The 19525-nt window shown below is 38.7% G+C and overlaps 1 protein-coding gene across 1 annotated transcript in view; it reads left to right on the forward strand.

Annotated features, from left to right (window-relative positions):
• ELOVL6 (ELOVL fatty acid elongase 6) overlaps positions 1-19525 on the forward strand; it is a 127260-nt gene that overhangs the window by 82152 nt on the left and 25583 nt on the right. The window contains exon 3 of the mRNA XM_028507360.2: positions 2585-2716. Within this exon, the coding sequence (XP_028363161.1) occupies positions 2585-2716 (132 nt within the window). The remainder of the gene's footprint in view (positions 1-2584; positions 2717-19525) is intronic.

Genomic DNA, 19525 nt, shown 5'->3' on the forward strand with positions numbered 1-19525 from the left:
ACAATTAATGCATTCAGTATGCAGCTCTGTGACCATGAGCTACCAATGTCATCAGCACCCTCGCTGGCCCCCAGTTCCCTCTTCTGTAGAACAAGGAAATTGGGCTCCATCTAAGGTCCCCTGCAACTCTCAAATTCTGTGTGTCTACATTGATTCACTTGATTATCCTGGCTGTGGAATTGAAGGTTTGTGAAGGATCTTTTAAAAACATGTGAAAAGAAGAACGGTCCTTGCCAGGAAGTTAGTGCTATATTAGGACTAGTTCTCGTTCTAGAACTGAAGAAATGAGACAAAAAAATACAGAGGGAAGATTTTTAGTCTTTTCTTGGTTGTTCGAGGCACATCATTTTCCCCTTAATGGCTAGAATGGGAGTATCATATAAAGACACTCATTTAACTTGATTCATAATTTCAAGTAACACAATCTAACCAAAACCAAAACTTAGATTAGATTGAACAAGCAATAATTTGTTCTCTGGGAAGGAAAGGGGGGTTGGATCAAAGTGTTCCATGCCCAGCATGTGGAAACATGAGCGTGTGGAGATGCCTCTTACTTTTCTCACAGTTGAACAGGGTACTACACAGTTACATGATGATCACGGAATTCAGTAGGAAGGCTTAAGGAACTCGTATATGCACATAAGAGAGCAAGCACATCAGGCACATCCTTCCTTCCCTGTCCCTGAGAGTTGACCACAGGAAAGTGGGGAGATCTGAGGTTACTTAACCTCTAAGCCTGGTTCCTTGGCCATAAAATGATGATGACACTACCTGCATTAGGGATGATTAGAAAGATTAAATGAGAAAGCTTTTAAGCGCTGTTTTTACTATAGGAATCACTTTCTAAATCATAATACTATGCTTATTTTCACTTATCATTACTTATGTTAAAAAGAATATCTACTATTTGATATTATATTGCTTACATTAACTTGATAGAATTTCGTTTTTCTTTAGTGAGTCCTATCTGAGTGTAAATGCACATTCTGACTCTAAAAGTAATGCTGTACACCTGCAAGATCCAAAGAAGTGAAATGATAAATGATAAATTTATGGCCCAAAGTACCTTCTTCTCGAAATGTTCGATAGTGAAGTTGCCATAAATTTGTCCCACTTTTTTGCTTCTGTGTGAACTATAGAGTCTTTTTCTTTTTGGAGGAAAAAAAAATGGATCGTATGTTTTTTTCTAACTCTTTTATCCTTTAGTTATTAATGTATTACCAAGAAAGTACAATTGTAAACTTACTTAGTGTTTGCTGAGCAACCGTGTATGGAGGTATTTTCCTTGTGAGAAAATTTGATATGCAAAGACGGTGATCACTCAACAAATATTTAATAAGCACTCCTGTGTACCAAGTCTTGTGTTTCCGAGAGAGAGTTTGCAAACCTCACAGGAAGTGATTTGCCCCACCCTTCTGTATGGTTTGATTTCTGGCATCACTCGCTTCATTTGGTGGTGCTCACCAAGTAGGTCACTTGCTCTCATTGAGTCGGGAGCGTTGCTTGGGTAAATAGTAAGATCCCTCATGAGTCAGCAGTACATGTCAGTGATTAAGGGAAAAAAAACGAAACATTTGACAAATAATGCTTTTCAGGTTAATGCATTTTGCTATTTGTATTATGCCTTGTAACTTTCAACCCTTTCGTTTTAATGTAATCAAGTGGGGAATACCCATTTTAAGGGAAACATTGCTTCTTCAGGAAGTATGTTCAGATACTTAAATTATTTACAAGGCCTCTGTTACTTTTTGTTGAATTAATTGTCTGTAAAAGATTTTGTTCTTTTTGGCATTATCAACACTATTGTACACTTCTCCTTGGCACAGTAGTAAGCCAGCAGAACCAGGACATTCCATTTGGTGTTCCTTAGCCATTGCCAACTAAGAGTCCCCGTAAACCTGATTGCCAAAAAGAGAGAATAATGAGCCCCCGTGTTCTATCGTGCCTTTAGTTAATCTTGTTTCATCTCCCCACCTGTAATATTGTTTTGGTTCTGTTTGTTTCCTGGGAATTTTAAAGCGAACTCAAGACATAATTTCACCCCTAAATATTAATGAAGTACTTTTAAAATTTTGACTGACAACTTGCTGGTTTTATTAAAAATGTCTTTTTCAAATTAAGGATCCAAAAAAGCTCTAGGTATTATATCTGATTGTTACTTATCTCAAGTCGCTTTTACTTTACAATAGTCTCAGATTTGGGCTCCATACTACTGATTTGATGAAGAATAAGTTCAGTGGCCCTACAGAATGTCCCACAATTTGGATTTATCCCCTGCATTTCCTATAAATAGGTAGTAAAATCAGACATTTGGTTAGATTCAAGCCTAAAGCTTTAGGGAAGTATACTTTTGGTGGTTCTGTGTTCTTCCCTAAGAGAGGATTCAAGAGCGCCTTGTTGCCAAATGGACTAAAAGTTGTCTCTTTAGTGAAGGGGCACGTTCCCAAGAAAACATTTTCAGTGTTTACAAAGAAGGGACTGGTATAAAAGTTGATAAATAGTGACTAAGTAGAAATTTTAATGGATAAAAATAAATTGCTTAGACTTTTATTTTATAAGATTTTGGCATTTTGTTTGTTCACAGGAAGAAATCTTTCCTGTTTTCTGCTCTGTACGCTGCCTTTATCTTTGGTGGTCGGCACGTGATGAACAAGCGGGCGAAGTTTGAACTGAGGAAGCCTTTAGTGCTCTGGTCTCTGACCCTCGCAGTCTTCAGGTACGTGTTTTTCACGTTGCTATTGAAATGCACCCATTTCATCAGACTTGGTTGAGAGAAGCAACAATTGAGAGTTTTTATTTTATGTCTCATATTTTTGGTTATTGCCTAGAATGAGGACTTAAAGCAATGTCCAGAGAGAAACCCTTCATTGCAACCAGATTTCCCACACTCTAACCAATCTCTTATTTTAGAAGTTCTCAGGCCATCTTGTCCAATCTGTTCCTGTAGTAATCAGATTTCCAGTTTATCTCTTAAAACTAGAAATAGTGTGTCCATTTTGTTTTTGTTGCATAAATCTAGATGAATGGCTAAATGGAAAACCACACTACTGAAGTCTATAGTAGAGCATAGGGTTTGAATGTTATGCTGTTACTAATAGTTAATAAAAAAAAATGGCACTCAGCCCTGGCCAGTGTGGCTCACCTGATGGGAGTGTCCTCCGGTAGACAGAACGGTTGCGGTTTGGATTCCTGGTCAGAGCACATACCTAGGTTGTGGGTCGATCCTCGATTGGGATGTGTGGGAGAGGCAACCCGATCAACACACTGTTCTTTCTCTCTCTCTCTCTCTTCCTCCTTTCTTCTCTCTCTAGAACTCAATAAGCATGTCCTCAGGTGAGTATTTAAAAAAAAAGGGCACTCAATCATAACCAGACCCTGGTCATGTGCCTGTGTTGGTATCACTAGACCAGAGAATGTTTGTGTCTGCATCCCCCAAAGCACTCTCCACCTAGTTACCTGAGGTGACTCTCAGGCATGTATTTATGCAGCCAGTTCTTTGTATCTGGTGGAGCTCATCATAGCAGCTGTTAGGACCAGTCATGGTCTCCCCAGGGGCATCTGCCAGCCAACATCCAGACTCATTCCTGGAAGCTTGAAGAAGCATTATGTAATATTTGGTGATTTAGGCAATCGCAAGACTAATTAGCGCACAGCTGGTGTCCAAAAAATTGCCACAATTCACCTACAGCACTAACACAGGCACCTGTTCTGTTGGTGTTTTGCTTGGCAAAACCAGCAAGTTTATGACTAGGCTTCAGGAGTGGGAGGAGTAGATGTAAATATACACAAAATGAAAATTAAAATATTCATTTTAATATTTATGATTTTTTTATTTTTCATATTGCATGTTAACTGTTCTAACACTAAGCAGAAATGATGGTATCATTAAAAACCTCATTAGTCACTCTGTCGTAATACAAATAATCAGGAAGAGGGTTTTCACAAACTCCAATGGTCTGTACATTCCCGTTATGTTAGTTCCCTACATCTAATCAGTCATTCACTTGCTGCTACGAAATATGCTCATCTTGGTGCATTTCGTGAGGCGCTGTGTTTGAGGTACTCAGGATTTGGATCTGCTCTAAAAACTTCTTCCATTTCAGTCTGTGTCAGGACATGATTCTCTAACCCAAAATAGCATTTTTATTTTTATTTACATGTAAGGTTCACAGGTTATGCCTCACCAAAAGAATTTTGATATTTGTGGAAAGTATCTGTATCCTAATAAAGTCTTTCAGCATTTTACAGTTTTCAACATCCCTGAGCCTTTATCACCTTTTTCTAAAACTTTAACACTTTTTCTAAAACTTTAAGTAGAGAAAAGAGTACAAGGACCCCTATGCTTTCCTTAACCTGCTTAAATAGTTGTCAACACTAGGTTACTCTTCTTTCATCTATATCCTTACCAGCTTCTCCTTTTCCCCAAATTATTTGGAAAGAATACAAGTTTGTCTTGTATTCTTGTCTATCATATAAATATGTCTGAATAAAATAATATGATTTCTATAAGTTAAGTACTCATTTTTAAAAAACTGACCACAGTATCGTTATATCACCAAATTAGTAATAATTCTTTATTCTTAGTGCCAGATTTCCCCAGTTGTGCCTCCCCCCCCACCCCCTGTCCATCCTTTGAAGATCATTTGCCCCTTAGACTTTCCCCCCGGACTGGAGTTCACTGGCTGCATTTTTCTGTCCTCCATATTCCTTATTAGTTGGTAGCTAGATCTAGAAGGTTGATTATGTTCAGGTTTAATATTTGACTTTCTGTAAGTAAAAGCTTGCCTTTATCAACTCAACTCTTCAGTTTTCCTGAAGTATACATAGTTATTACAGAAAAGGCAGGATAAATGCTTGATTCTTTGACTACATAGTATGTAGCCATTTCAGAAAAAAGTATTTGATTACCTAACATGTAAATAATAACTGTTTCCTTTTTAACTATTATTATTAACTCATGGATTGAGTTAGTATACTCAATACTATACATATACTTTATGTGTCAATGATTTTGAGATGAATTTGGTTTTGGTATATTTCAGTTCATTGCTATTACTGTTTTGGATGCTAAAGTAGTCCATCTTTGGCCAGTGGGAGTTTTTTCAAGTTGCCTCCTGAATCCTCTTCACATGCACTGACTAGTTCTCATTGCTTGGTTCTCCGAGGGGGATGACAAGATGTTCCAGGCCAGGCATATTGTACATTCCTTGTCCAGAAATGGAATTAGCCATTTCCCTAAGGAGCCCTAGTTCCTTTGGGAGAGGGGAAATAATATTTAGAAACTACTATCTGAGTACTGGGGATGGGTGTTGGTGCTAAATCAGCTCTTATTTCTTGGACTTTCAGAGGCCATTTTTAAAGGAACAGCTCTGGCTGGTATAGAACAGTGAATTGGGCGCAGGCCTGCGAACCAAAGGGTCACCATTGTGATTCCCAGTCAGGGCACATGCCTGGGTTGTGGGCAGGTCCCCAGTAGGGGCACGTGAGAGCAACCACACATTGATGTTTCTCTACCTCTCTTTCTCCTTCCCTTCCCCTCTCTCTAAAAATACATAAATAAAACCTTTAAAAAATATAAAGAAACATATCTAGAGTTGGATACTTCCAATTCATATTTATGACTAGAGAATTTTTACTTAATTAACTTCTTATCTCTACTTCTTCCCATACCAAAATCTAAGTTCCCAATGCCAGCTAGTAATTATTCATTTACTTTATCCTATAATGCATATATAATTGTCATTAACAATACTTTGTCTTTTTTAGATTGACAAGTTTTTGTTTCCTCTTTTATTTCCTTAATTTGGTTACTTTACTTCCTTCAGAGCTATGTTTTGTATAAAACTTTAAAAACCAGAACTATACCAAACAGTCTGAGCTTGTATGCTCTAGAGTCTTGTAAAAATTGATCATAATATTCTAACTAGGAATTTGGAAGATACTGACAATGGAATTCTATTACCGTGTTAGCCTGGCATTTCTCCATGTTAGGAATATGTCGAAGCTCCTCTGTGCTTACAGAATTCTGGGTGACAGTGCACTGAGTGAAAAAGGCTGAATACAAAATGGTATTTTTGTACAATGTCTATGTAAATTTTACTCCTAGACACCAAATACTTATACGTTGTTCATTAATACCTTCAACTATTTGTAAAGGTATCTCAAAAGATACTAAAAGAATATATACTCAATTCTTAAACCTGTGAAAAGGCAGAGGAGAAGACATGCTTCTATCGAATGCCTTCTATTTACTAGAAAATAAAACAATTCAGTGCTTGTAGAGCTTTGTTTTAGTGGACTGGCAATTTAGAAATTGAAGTGATTTAAAATTTTTTATGAGGTGTTATAAAATAACACCTCATAAAGCAAATATAATAATGTTGATAAACCTCAACTCTGGGTATCGGGTGTTTATTATCCTTTGTGATTTTCTGCATTTACAACATTTTCTATAACATATATAGATGATTTCATATGCAGTTCTAGAGAATTTCAAGTGATAGTTGCTATGTTTTATTTTGGAATCTTTTGAATGAAGTTGATATAAACAATCAAAAATAAGCTTTTTCTACAAACAGATATTTTGGTGAATGTTGAATAAGAATTTTCTTATTTTGGTCATTATTACAAGACTGTGCCTTTATAGAAAACTTTGAATGGTTCCCACCTTACTATAATTCACAAATTCTTAGCCCTGGCTGGTATAGCTCAGAGGATTGAGCACAGGCCTGCAAACCAAAGGGTGGCCGGTTCAATTCCCAGTCAGGGCACATACCTGGGTTGTGGGCCAGGTCCCCAGTACAAGGCATGTGAAAGGCAACCACATATTGATGTTTCTCTTCCTCTCTTTCTCCTTCCCCTTCCCTCTCTCCGAAAATAAATAAATAAAATAAAATAAAATAAAATAATTTAAAAATTCACAAATTTTAAATCCATCTGTAAATAGTGACTACTATAGAAGTTTAGAAATTCCTAGCTCAGGAGACATTCTTTTTTTTTTCTTTTTAAAAAATACTTATTCATTTTTTAGAGAGAGGGGAAAAGAGAGGGAGAGAGAAAGGGAGAAAAATATCAATCAGTTGCTTCTGAACCCACGACCTAGTCATGTGCCCTGACTGGGAACAGAACCCAGCAATCTTTTCCTTTGTGCGACGACATCCAACCCACTGAGCCACACTAGCAGGGGCTTAGGAGACATTCTTGTACAGGTTGTTCTGCATCTACTCCACTTCCACTGCATTTACTCTCTTTGCCACTACAGGATGTCACTGAGTTGTAAAAACACAGAAAGAGAATGGGAACCAAACTTTTCAGTTAGAGGAATTAGAAAGTCACTGAAAAGATAATTTTGTGTGTATTTTGCTGCTTAAGAATAATTTCTTTCCTTCAACTTGTCAAGCATGCCCATTAGTTTTTACACTAGCCAGAGACTCCCCTATGACTAATTTTCAGATGCTGCACACCTGTTTACTGATGCAGTATGATAATTGAAATTGGAAATTAATTTGGACATGCAGAGTACCTAAACAAAAGTTAAAGCCCTATCTTCATACCATCTACTTCAAAAAATAATATGGTTTTTTGTATAGTTCAGCAAGAATTACCTGTAGGATATTTTTCTCTTTACTTTGGATGTTGACTGACTATACAATTTAATTTATTGAAAGCTGTCATAAGTACTGATGGAGTAGATAGAATATGATCAACTGAGTCTACACCAGGCCTTTAATAGATTCAGTTCATTTGAGAATGATCATTCTGGGTTTAGTTGCTGCCGCTGCTTTTACAGTTTCTTCTCATTGCCTGCACCTTGTCCCCCCTTTCAGATGCACACTATCAGCTTCTGGTATCAATCAGTCTTTACAGATACGACTGTGACAGTGATACCGCCCCCTGCTTCCTGCCTACATCCCAGCCAACCTGAGGACAAGCATTTCCTTATTTGATGAGATAATGTCATGTGCTTTTGGCCCTAGATGTCTGAATGTTTGCTTTGGGTAGATACTGAAAAATTCAGGTGATTCGAATTAGCAAATCCTTTAGATGAAGTTGTTCCTCATGCAAACAGCATCAAACACTTCAAGGTGCCTATAATCCATTCTTCTCAGTCACTGCTGAGTCATCAAATCATATTGTTGTGACATCTCAGCTGTGTTACTCCAGTTGACTTGTAAAAAGAATTACTATGTATTTATTTAAGAACTCCTTCTAGATTGGGCACAGATGGGTGTGCTTCTGATTCAAACAGCCTGTACCCAGTATCGGTCTGGCAGTGTTTTCTTCTCATTGGCAGAATGAGGAGTTCCAAGGAGCCCTCTTCTAGGTCTCTGACCTGGAACAGGTCAAAGCAAGGTGTCTGGTCAGCGCACGTTGGAATTCAGTAACTGTTTGGTGCTGCCGGTTTGTGCATAGGTGCCAGTACGCGCACTTGCTTCAGATTTGCTTACTCCCGTTTCCTGGTGATTCACGCTGGCTTCAGTTGTTTTGTGCCATGTCTGCACAAAGCCATATGCTTTATACTCGCTCTGTAGTTTGACTTCTCACCTCCTTATTACCTGGCAGTTTTCCCTGTTAAAATTCATTTTTATATCCTGGCCGTATTTTCATTTGTCATTAAATTTCACTGGCAGCTTAAGTATAAAATATATTAAATATTAATAGAAAATTACTTTTGCTTGAGTGAGATTTCCATGAACAAAGCATTTAAATGTAGCACAGGAAATGTTCAGAAAATTATATTCAACAGTGCAGACCAGCATGTGTGTGATATTTCATCAAATCTTGTGATTTTATATGCACCAACATTTGATGTTGGAAGAATTATTGGCAGTTGCTTTATTATTTTTAAATGAAACAACTATATAATAAATCCAAGTGGAACTGTTCAGATGAGAAAGATAGGACATTTAAAAAACCCATATTGAGGGAGTAAGTACATTACATCATCACCCTGCAGAATGATGAAACATTTGAAAAGGACAACTTTCAGAACAACTTAACCAGTTTATACTCAAGTACCTTGTGCCTAGTATTTGGTTCTGTGATTGCCAAAAATGGTCCTTCTTAGTCCCCAGAGAGCAGCACTGTAGACAGCGATTCCAGTGATGTTGATGATATCAGAGAAATAGTACAGCTCTGGAGAGCATAATGTTGAGAAGTAAGAAAATAAGCTCTAGAATAATTCTGGGAGTGTGATGTCATGAGTGAAAGTTTAATGACCCATAAATCAACACATTTTATTTATTAATATATTTGTAGTCAAAGCACAAAAATAATGTTTGAAAAGTTTAGGTTAACGGATATGTTGGTTTCTGGGGCGGCCAGGAGAGTGACGGGATCGGAGAGGGTCCAGAGGAGGCTTTCGTTCTTTCTGTGAGATTGCATGTCATTACAGAGAAGTCAGACAAGAAAAAGATAACTGTTTGATGGATAGCAATATTTTTAAAAAGTTGAAATCAAATGATGCAAAAAAGTTTTTTAAAAGAAAAGACAACAGTTGTCATTTTATAAGTTTCTGGTTTACATTAAGATAGAGCAAGTTAATATCAAAACACATACTCTCTGCCCTATCAACACACATGCACACCCAATAACGACCGATTTATGTTAGATTTGAAAACCTTGTTTAGTTTTCTCTGACAATGACCCTGAATGAAGTGTGTATGTACACCCGAGAGGACAATTTTGGGGACTTCCTCTTTCGTCTGTCATTCAGCTCTTGAAGAGGATCATCCTTAGTGTCTCCGCTGTGTACACAGACGAGATACATGGTCTGGTGAACACAGACAGGTGTTGTTCACTTAAACATGTGTTAATTATCCCTTCCTACCGAACTGTTTTTGTTTTTATGCTTGTCTACTTGAAAGTGTAAAATATGATCTTATTTATGTCCGTTCTTTGTGCTTTCCTTCCTCTGGCTTTTGGGTCATTTATCAAAGAACCTTAGAAATCATTTAATGCTTGGATTCTGATGCTGTATTTATATATTACAGCTGCTGTCTCATTTTTTAAACAGAAACTAACAGATATATAGAAAAATATTCCTTTCTGAAGGCAGGTTGTATGAAAATTTTCTTGGCAGAATCAGAGTTTTCTCAAAAATAAATTGCTGGAGTTTTGTTCACTGAGACACAAAACGACGGAGACTAGGAGCAACACAGCGGACAGATGACATGTTTATTTCAAAGGCAGGTCCCAGAGTCATAGCAAAACACATTTTGTTTCTGTTGGCACCAAGAGAAAGGTGAAGCACCTACACTGAATTAAAAAACCAATAAACTATTAAGTCAAAAAGCCTAATAAATAGTAAAGGCAAGAAAAGTCACTGCCATAGAAAAAAATCATTCCTACAGTTGCTTGGTACATCAAGAGCTGGCTTACTTCCTTGATGAGGAACACTATGCTAGCATTTGCATAAGTGGAGATGACACTGTCTAGTCTGAAAGACAATGGATTTGCTTAGCATTTTGAGTTGTGTTGGAATCCCTTTCCACTTGAGAGCTGCCAAAATACCTGCCACGACTCTGCTCAGTTTGAATATCAATTTTGTTATTCTGTTCCACCTATACACACAGCAAAGGTATTACCCAACACATCACAGCTGCACAATAAGGAAAACTTGCCCTTCCTGCCCCTCCCCCGCACTTGGGTACATAACACACAAGTCCACCCTCTATGCATTCTCCTAAGCTCCCTGGAAATGTATTCCATCCTCGTGTTTTTAGATGCAACTAAAGTAAAATGCTGCTTCAAAGGGACTTTATATCAGAAGTCCCAGTGCCAGCCCGAGTATCTCTGATTCTTCCCTCCACACTTCATTTGCCATGCTGGGAGCATCAGTGATAGTAAACAGAGAGGAGTTATATGACACAGGCTACTTCATTAGCATTGCATTTGATTTTGATAGATATCTAGAACTCAATCCTTTGCCAGAAGAGCTCTAGTATCAAATCACAATAAAGTGAGACTGATTGAATTATTTGATTCATTTTGAGCAATGATAAAGATAAGAAATGGCAACTCTCCACACTTTAAAAGTAAGATAGAGCTTATAAACCGGGATTTATACAACCTGGTTTGCTCTCAACGGTCTTGGTTTTATGCCCATTGTCTTCGTATAACTATCAATAATTCCCTTTTCACACTCAAAAATGTCCAAGTTTGAATGGTAAATAATACAGTTATTCTAATAATCCCCTGAGAAATTGTGTTGGCTCAATAAAACAGAAAAAAGACAAGTATCAAAATCATTTACTAACTTACTCCTAACAAATCTATATTTTTAGTATTGACCTCTCATCTGAAACTTGCTTTCATACCTATAATATTTCCAAACATTTGAGATATCATCACGCATATTTAACATATTCAAACCAGAGCCCTTTTGATAACCCTTTAAAGTTTCTCAAAATTTATCACTCTTTTCCTAGTGAACATCTTTAAGTCATTCAAAATATACAAATAGCTCTTTTGCCCTGACTATGTGGTTCAGTGGGTTGGGTGTGGTCCCACCGAAAAGGTCACAGATTTGATTCCCTGTCAGGGCACACGCCTGGGTTGGGGGGCTAAGACCCCAGCTGAGGGCATGCAAGAGGCAGCTGATCAATGTTCATCTTGCACATCAATGTTTTTCTTTTTTTCTTCTCTCTAAAAATAAATAAAATCATTTTTAAAAAATCCTTCAACCCATTACCAAGTTGTATAATTCTTCTTAAATACATTGAGTAGCTGTCTACTCCTCTCCACTTCCACTCTGGACACTGCAGTCACGACCTTCATCTGTTTAGAGCTGAAGTACTGCAACCACCCATTGCTGTCTCCTAAATGTTTTGCCCATGTAAGCTCCTCTACATGCCATAGTATTTCCCTGTTTGGACCTTAATTGAAACTCTTTTGTCTATAGATTAAAACTTCAATCTGTCCATGAAGAGTTGCAGTCTTTCCTTGACTGTTGCCAGCAAAACAAACATACAGTGCACATCCTCCCTTCATGTCTTTGAACACTATGTATACCTCCTGCTCATTCTCGATTCTTTCTCAGTTTAACCTTAGCTATTGTTTAGACTTAACTTAGAATGCTTTCTCAATAAAGACCTCTCTGATTATTTCAGCCCACCTCTCAGCTTCTCCCGAACTTGTTGCTGTCTCATCCTGTGACCAGACTACGTCCTTCCTGCCTTATACCCATATGCTTCCCATAGACCGTATGGGTTCCTTGAGGTCAGAATTGTGTCCAGCCATTCCTGGAACACCTTGGCACATACAGTTCCTGAATTAATGAATACAAATCTTGGCCACTTCTCCAGACACGGGGAATCGGTGTTTTTAGTCATTTCCGTTGGTCACCCTTTATGTGTCTTGTATCAACTGCCTCAGATAATATGTCAGTCGAGTCTTCATTTGGAATCTTCAGGACCTACCTGTAGAAGTACAGACCTGCTTCAAGAAACCTGGCATTGACGTCATGTAACTGCAGAAGCCCTCCAGAGGCCTCCAAAGTCCTTCCCTGTCTGGCCTCTGTCACTCTGACCTGCACTCCTCTTCTCCTCCTCTCTCTCTCCGGCCACAGCGGTGCCTTGCTGTTTCTTAAAACACCCAATACGGCTGCTCCCTCAGGGCTCACACACTTGATGCTTCCCTGCACCCAGAACATTCCTTGCCCAGATACTCCAAGGGCTTGTCTCTAACTTCCTGCAGACTTTTACTAAAATTTCACCTTCTCATTGAGGTCTTCTCCATGCTGCAGTCGAAATCACAACAATCTCCACCGATACTCCTCATTGCCCATGCCTGATTTATTTCCCTCCTTGGCACTTACCACTCTGTGTATTAGTAATCTCGTTCATTCTCTTCCCTCCTACTTAATCTGAACTCCATGAGAATATGGATTTTTGTTTGATTTTCTGCCCAATTCTTAGTGTCCAGGTAGGCAATTAATAAATATTTATCTTTTAAAAATGAAAAAGGAGAACGAAGAAAGGAGGTTTCTGGACAGTCGTTAGTAAGTCTCCTTTCCATTATTGGAAAGTCTTTCTGATAAAGGAATAGGAACAATGTTCCCACTTTTCCCTTGAGCCCAGAAAATACCTGGATTTTTAAGTGTTTCCAAAAAAATAACAACTAGATGAATTAGTTAAGTGCATGAGATTTTACTTATATTTTAAAAATAAAAATACCCATTATGAGGGAAAATTCCAAGCTCCTGAAAAGGGGGCTTACTGAGGAATAGCCAGAAACACATAGCATCGTGCTGCTGTGCAGCCGGCTTTGGGCTCTGGCACACGTGAGCAGGCTGCCCCTCCTTCCCTTAGGGTGGGCACTGACCTGCATGTTGGTCTGCTGCTCCAGACTTGCCTGACTGTTCTATTTCCTTCCATATTAAAGGCAGGGGGGGACCTCCTCACAGTGTAATGATCTAGTTCAAATAGGACAAGTGTTTACATCATATGGCAGTTTCTTATAAATCTAATACATACTATATAGACAGCCCAAAGCACCACCAATGTGATTAACAAAAAGAGCTACAGGTTAATGTAAGTACAGACAAGGAATACCCTCTCCATCTCACAGGACTAAAAACCACTTGATGGCCTTTGCTTATTTGTAATTAGAAATGTTATATTTAGTAATTACTTAAAAAAACTTCTTGTTCTGGTTTTTTAAAATATATTTTATTGATTATGTTATTACATTTGCCCCGTTATTTTTCTCCCTTTTATTCCCCTCTACCCTGCACCACCCTTCCCACAAGCATTCACTACCCTCCTTAGTTCATGTCCATGGGTCGTATATATAAGTTCTTTGGTTTCTACATTTCCTGTACTATTCTTAACTTCCCCCTGTCTATTCTGTACCTACCATTTATGCTTCTTATTCCCTGTACCTTATCCCCCATTCTCCCTCTTCTACCTCCCCGCTGATAACCCTCCATGTGATCTCCATTTCTGGGATTCTGTTCCTGTTCTAGTTGTTTGCTTACTTTGCTTTTGTTTTTGCTTTTTAAGTTCAGTTGTTGATAGTTGTGAGTTTGTTGTCATTTTACTGTTCATATTTTTATCATTTTCTTTTCCCTAGAAAGTGCCTTTAATATTTCATATAATAGGGGCTTGGTGATGATGAACTCCTTTAACTTGACCTTATCTGGGAAGCACTTTATCTGCCCTTCCATTCTAAATGGTAGCTCCACTGGATAGAGTAATCTTGCATGTAGGTCCTTGCTTTTCTTGATTTCGAATACTTCTTTCCAGCTGCTTCTTGCCTGCAAAGTTTCTTTTGAGAAATCAGCTTATAGTCTTAATGGGAACGCCTTTGTAGGTAACTGTCTCCTTTTTTCTTGCTGCTTTTAAGATTTCCTCCTTATCTTTAATCTTGGGTAAGTATGATGTGCCTTGGTGTGTGCTTCCTTGGGTCCAACTTCTTTAGGCCTCTCTGAGTTTCGTGGACTTCCTGGAAGCCTATTTCCTTTGCCAGATTGGGGAAGTTCTCCATTATTTTTTTTTCAAATAAGTTTTCAATTTCTTGCTCTTCCTCTTCTCCTTCTGGCACCCCAATGATTCAGATGTTGGAATGCTTAAAGTTGTCCTAGAGGTTCCTAAGCATCTCCTCATTTTTTAAAAATTATTGTTTCTTCATTCTATTTTGGTTGAATGTTTATTTCTTCCTTCTGGCCCCAATCATTGATCTGAGTCCCAGTTTCCTTCCCATCACTGATGGTTCCCTGTATATTTTCCTTTATTTTACTTTGCATTCACTTTTTCCTCTATTTTGTGACCATACTCAACCATGTCTGTGAGCATCCTGATTACCAGTGCTTTGAACTCTGCATCTGATAGGTTGTCTATCTCTTCATTGCTTAGTTCTATTTTGAGAGCTTTGAGATGTTGTTTCATTTGGGCCATATTTCTTTTTCTCAGCACACCTGTTACATTGTAAGGGGAAGAGCCTTAGTTTTTCACCTGGGTGGGGCAACCCACATTGCTGTGTTGTGGCACTGTATGTGGGGAAGGGGTCCAAGAGGGAACAATGCCGCTTGCTCCCCTCTCAGCTGGCTTTCAGTCACTTCCCTTACTACCCACAAGCAAATTGGGCCCTTCTGGTGCTGATTCACGGGTGGGTGTGTTGATGTACATTATAGGACCCTGTGGGTCTCTCCAGTGAACTCTCTTGTGAGGCTGGGAGTTTCTCCCATGGCAGCAACCCCCACAGATTTTTACAGCCGGAGGTTTGGGGGCTTTATATTTCCATACTAGAATCCTGGGTTGTGCTGTCTGTCTCACTTCCCAGTTGTTCCTCCATTTTATCTGCATGCCAGTGTGGGGCAGCCCTGTCTGCCAGCTGCCGCATTGCCCACCCAGTCCTCCAGCCGCCACCACCTTGCCGCTCATCCTCTTCCTCCCAGCCGCCAGTCTTTGCCACTCCTACCGGTCTGGATGAATGTTTCTTATTTAAATCCTTGGTTGTTGGGCTTCCATACAGTTTGATTTTTTGGCAGTTCTGGTTATTCTTTCTTTGTCAATTTGTTGTTGTCTCTCTTTTGGTTGTGCAAGGAGGCAGAGTGTATCTACATATGCCTTCATCTTGGCCAAAAGTCCAATCCTTTTTCTAGTTTTTGAAATGATAATTCTCTGAAAATCACAGAGAAATACACATAAAACCTTTAATCTCACTACCACAGATATTTATTGTTAACATTTTGGTGCATGCCCTTTCAATAATTTAATGCTAAGCTTGAGATTCTTTTATTATAATTTTAATTCTCTGTAATCCACTATATTTGAGTTTGGACAAAAGTGTGACTTCAGTGATATTTTGTATTAACAGTGCTATAATAACTTGAAACAGCTGACATGTAAGACATTTTAAATTATTTCACCAAAATGAATTTGTATTTAAATAGATGGAATCCTATAGCTTTTCTAAATCTTGTGTGAGAAACACATGAGCATTCTTGAAGAGATTGCACAGTAGTTTAGGATTCAAGTATACTAACCCCTGAAGCATTTGTTAAGGATTATTTTGAGTAAGACTGAGTTAAGGATTACTGTACTTATAAGCTTCTTGTGTTACCTCACAAATCCTTAAATGATCCTTCATGTTTAGCAGGGTTTAAAAAAAGACTACAAGATTTTTAACCACAAATTGAATCTTTCTTTTTAAAAAATCTTCAGACATAACTTTTTATGAAATTGCCTGAATGCAAAATCTGGAATGCATCAGATGATGCTGACATCTGTAATTAAGTTTAGGTAACTAGTACTGTAATTGGCTGAAGAAAACATAAAAATGAATAACCTGGGAAAGTATTAAATGTTTACTCTGGAGAGGTCCATTCGTGCGCAGAGGATAACTGACACGTGAAGAGATGAAGCTCCCTTTCCTTCATAGCCCGCACGTCCTCACAGCAGGGGCATGAATGGGTGACGGTAGAAATGCCAGGAGAGCAGGACTCAGTAAAGAAGCACTGGTGGCTTGCCCAGGGTAACTCCCTGGTGTTGGAAAAATGAAAGCCTCCTAAATATGATACCTTTCCCATAAGAAACAGTGATCTCAGGCCTCCTGTGACTTCATGCATGAAAGAATAAGCAGTTCTTTCATGAAAGCTGTCAACTATTTTTCTCTCTGTTTCAACCAACAATTCTAAATAGTATGTGCTCATCAATTTTTGAGGATGCTGTGTGAGCAATAGGTTGCTGAGATCCCACTTGTTTTTGCATATGAAATAGGGAGCCCAGTTTTCTTCCTCATGAACAGCAAATCTTTTTATTAGTGCTACCAGTAGTTGGGTTTAATTGGTAGCTAGCTTTCCTTGGAGCTCATTTCCTGCCACCTGTTTAAAAAATTTTACAGGTGGTACCGAGAAGCGTGGTTCAGTTGGTTGGGCATCATCCTGCAAAGCGAAAGGTCACCTATTTGATTCCTGGTCAGAGTAAATGTCTAGGTCACAGGTTTGGTTCTGGTCAGGGTGCATATGAGAGGCAACCCACTGATGCTTCTCTCTCACATCTATGTTTCTCTCCGTCTCTTCCCCTCTCTCTGAAATTAAATAAATGTTTTAAAAGTTTACAAGTGAAAATCAGTGGGAACTGTTTAATTCCTTCTTATCATCACTTATGACTAAACTGTCATGCTTGCTGGGGCTATCCTCGCTGTATTCATTGTTATCCATGATTTTCAGAGCCCCAGGATTTAGAATCAAATCTATATAATTAAAAAGATTGATTTGGGGGCATAATACCTCCTTGCTCACACAGTGCATTTTCCTAACCATGTAATAAAACATCATTTTCTTTTATTCCTTTTATTTCACTACTAGTGGTGCAGTGATGGACAGAGAGGGAGCATTTGTATTTTATTTTTGCTCTGGGAAACGGATGAGCATCATCAGCTTAGGAATATACATGCAGGGGGATTAAAGTAGCCGGGGCAGATTGTTCATTGATTCTAGGTATTTGTGTTAACCCAGAGCTGGAGCAGAAATCTTTAATGCAGTTCCATAGAATGGCCTATGATTTGAAGAATTTATGAATCATTAGCTATTCAGAGTTCTCTTACGCAGGATGCAGGGATTTGGGTTCTCTGGAAGAGTTTAACTTTAAGTTGTAGTTTATACTAGGTTAGTGCAAAAAGAAAAAAAAATTCAAAAAGATTAAGGACAAAGCCACAAAGCTCAGGAGACAAGAACTGAAAATAAAAATTTTAATTTCTGCTTTTGAAAAGAAAATAGTAAAAAAATGAAAAGAAAAAACATAGTAAAGCTCTAGAATGTTTCAATCTTGAATAGAAAGTCTGGCACTGAAGATTTCATCTTTACTTCTTGAACTGGTTTTTGGCAACTTGTTCATTTTTGCTAAGACCAAACCCATCTTTCATCACATCTACGAGTTAAGGAATCACACTTGAATGTTTTCTGATCTGCTGGTTGACACATGTAGGCTGTACATAAACTTTTCTGTGCTCCTTAAGGACTTACACTTAAATGCACAGGGTAGAAGTACTAGGTTCAAATTTAAGTCACCAGAAGTAAAGGTGAGTAATGGTCAAGATGGCGGCATAGGCAGACATGGCTCACTTCTTCACATAACCACATCAAAATTACAACTAAAATACAGAACAACCATCACTCAAAACTGTCAGAAATCCAGTTAGATGGAAGTCTGAAATGTAATTAAAGAAACCATGTCCATCCTGACTGGAGGAGAGGCACAGATGCAGAATAAGCTGGTTCCACACCCACCTGTGGTGAATAAAAATTCAGGAGGAACATCTTGGGAGAGAGGTGTCCCAAGCCCCACACCAGGCCCCCCAACCCAGGGTTCCAGTATCAGGAAGATAAGTCCCCACAACTTCTGGCTGCAAAAACCAGCGGGGATTGAGTCAGTGGAAGAAACTTCTGGAGTCCCAAGCAGTTCCTCTTAAAAAACCTACACATAGAATTACCTACTCAGGTTCACTCCCTCTGCGCTCCAGTACCAGGGTAGAAAGGCACCAGTGGCATACAGGGAGAAACTGAAGTGTCTGGCATCTCAGTATGAGCCGGGGGACAACTTTCTTCAAGACAGAAAGGTGGGTAGAGGCCACTGTCCCATTTTTGAACCCTCCCCGCACAGAGCCAACAAGCTGGTACCATGTCAGAAATTCCATCAACCTGGCTAACACTGTTTGACCTGACTTGGAGATCCCCAGATCCTCATGATTATCACCATCATCTCTGTCATCATTTTGATGACTGTGCTCATCACACAGCCCTGAAGTCTTGGGTAGGAGGACTTCATTTGTAATATTTATGATTTTCTGACTTTATCCAACAATGACACTTTTAAAACAATGTACATTTGACAAAGAGAAAACTTGGCCTATCTAACACAAAGTTCTCCTTGGGCAAGAACCTTACATAATCCACAGGTAATATCAGCAAGCTAATTTCCTAATCCTCTACCTGCATCTCAAAAAAATGGATATAAGATTTATTAGAAGTGAATCCAATCATTAGGAAATTCAGAAATGAGACACGAATCCGTATCTGAGACTGGCAGTGAAAGCAGAGAGCAGGTTTGTAAGGGCCCCTGGACGTAGCTGCGTTCAGCCAAATGTGTGTTTTCCCACACCACCGTCTCCACATTCTTCATGAAGAGAAGACTGAACTTCTTTTTCACTGTTATTTTTGCCTGTTTAAGTATTTTATCATAAATTAAATATATGGTTATCATTTGAAATGATTGTCAAAGTAACATTTGTTAGAAGTAGGGAAAACTTGAACAACTCACATAAAAAAGACCTTATTTTTTTAGTGGAAGAAGAAATGTGTTGTAAAAATGCTGTCTCCTTGAAGTTGTAGAGTCCCTGCATTAAATCAATGCACTCGAGCCACATACCCAAGTAATCCCTCGTGTTTCACTTGATCTCATTGCACCCAGAGTTTTGGGGAAGTGTGTTTGTTCTCATTTGGCTTCCCATGAGACACCTGAGCCACAACAGGCTGACCTTCGCTTCCATGAAGACAAACTGCAAACATCTCCACTGAAATCTC

The sequence above is a fragment of the Phyllostomus discolor genome, chromosome 1 (assembly GCF_004126475.2).
Source record: "Phyllostomus discolor isolate MPI-MPIP mPhyDis1 chromosome 1, mPhyDis1.pri.v3, whole genome shotgun sequence".
Taxonomy (NCBI): Eukaryota; Metazoa; Chordata; class Mammalia; order Chiroptera; family Phyllostomidae; genus Phyllostomus; species Phyllostomus discolor.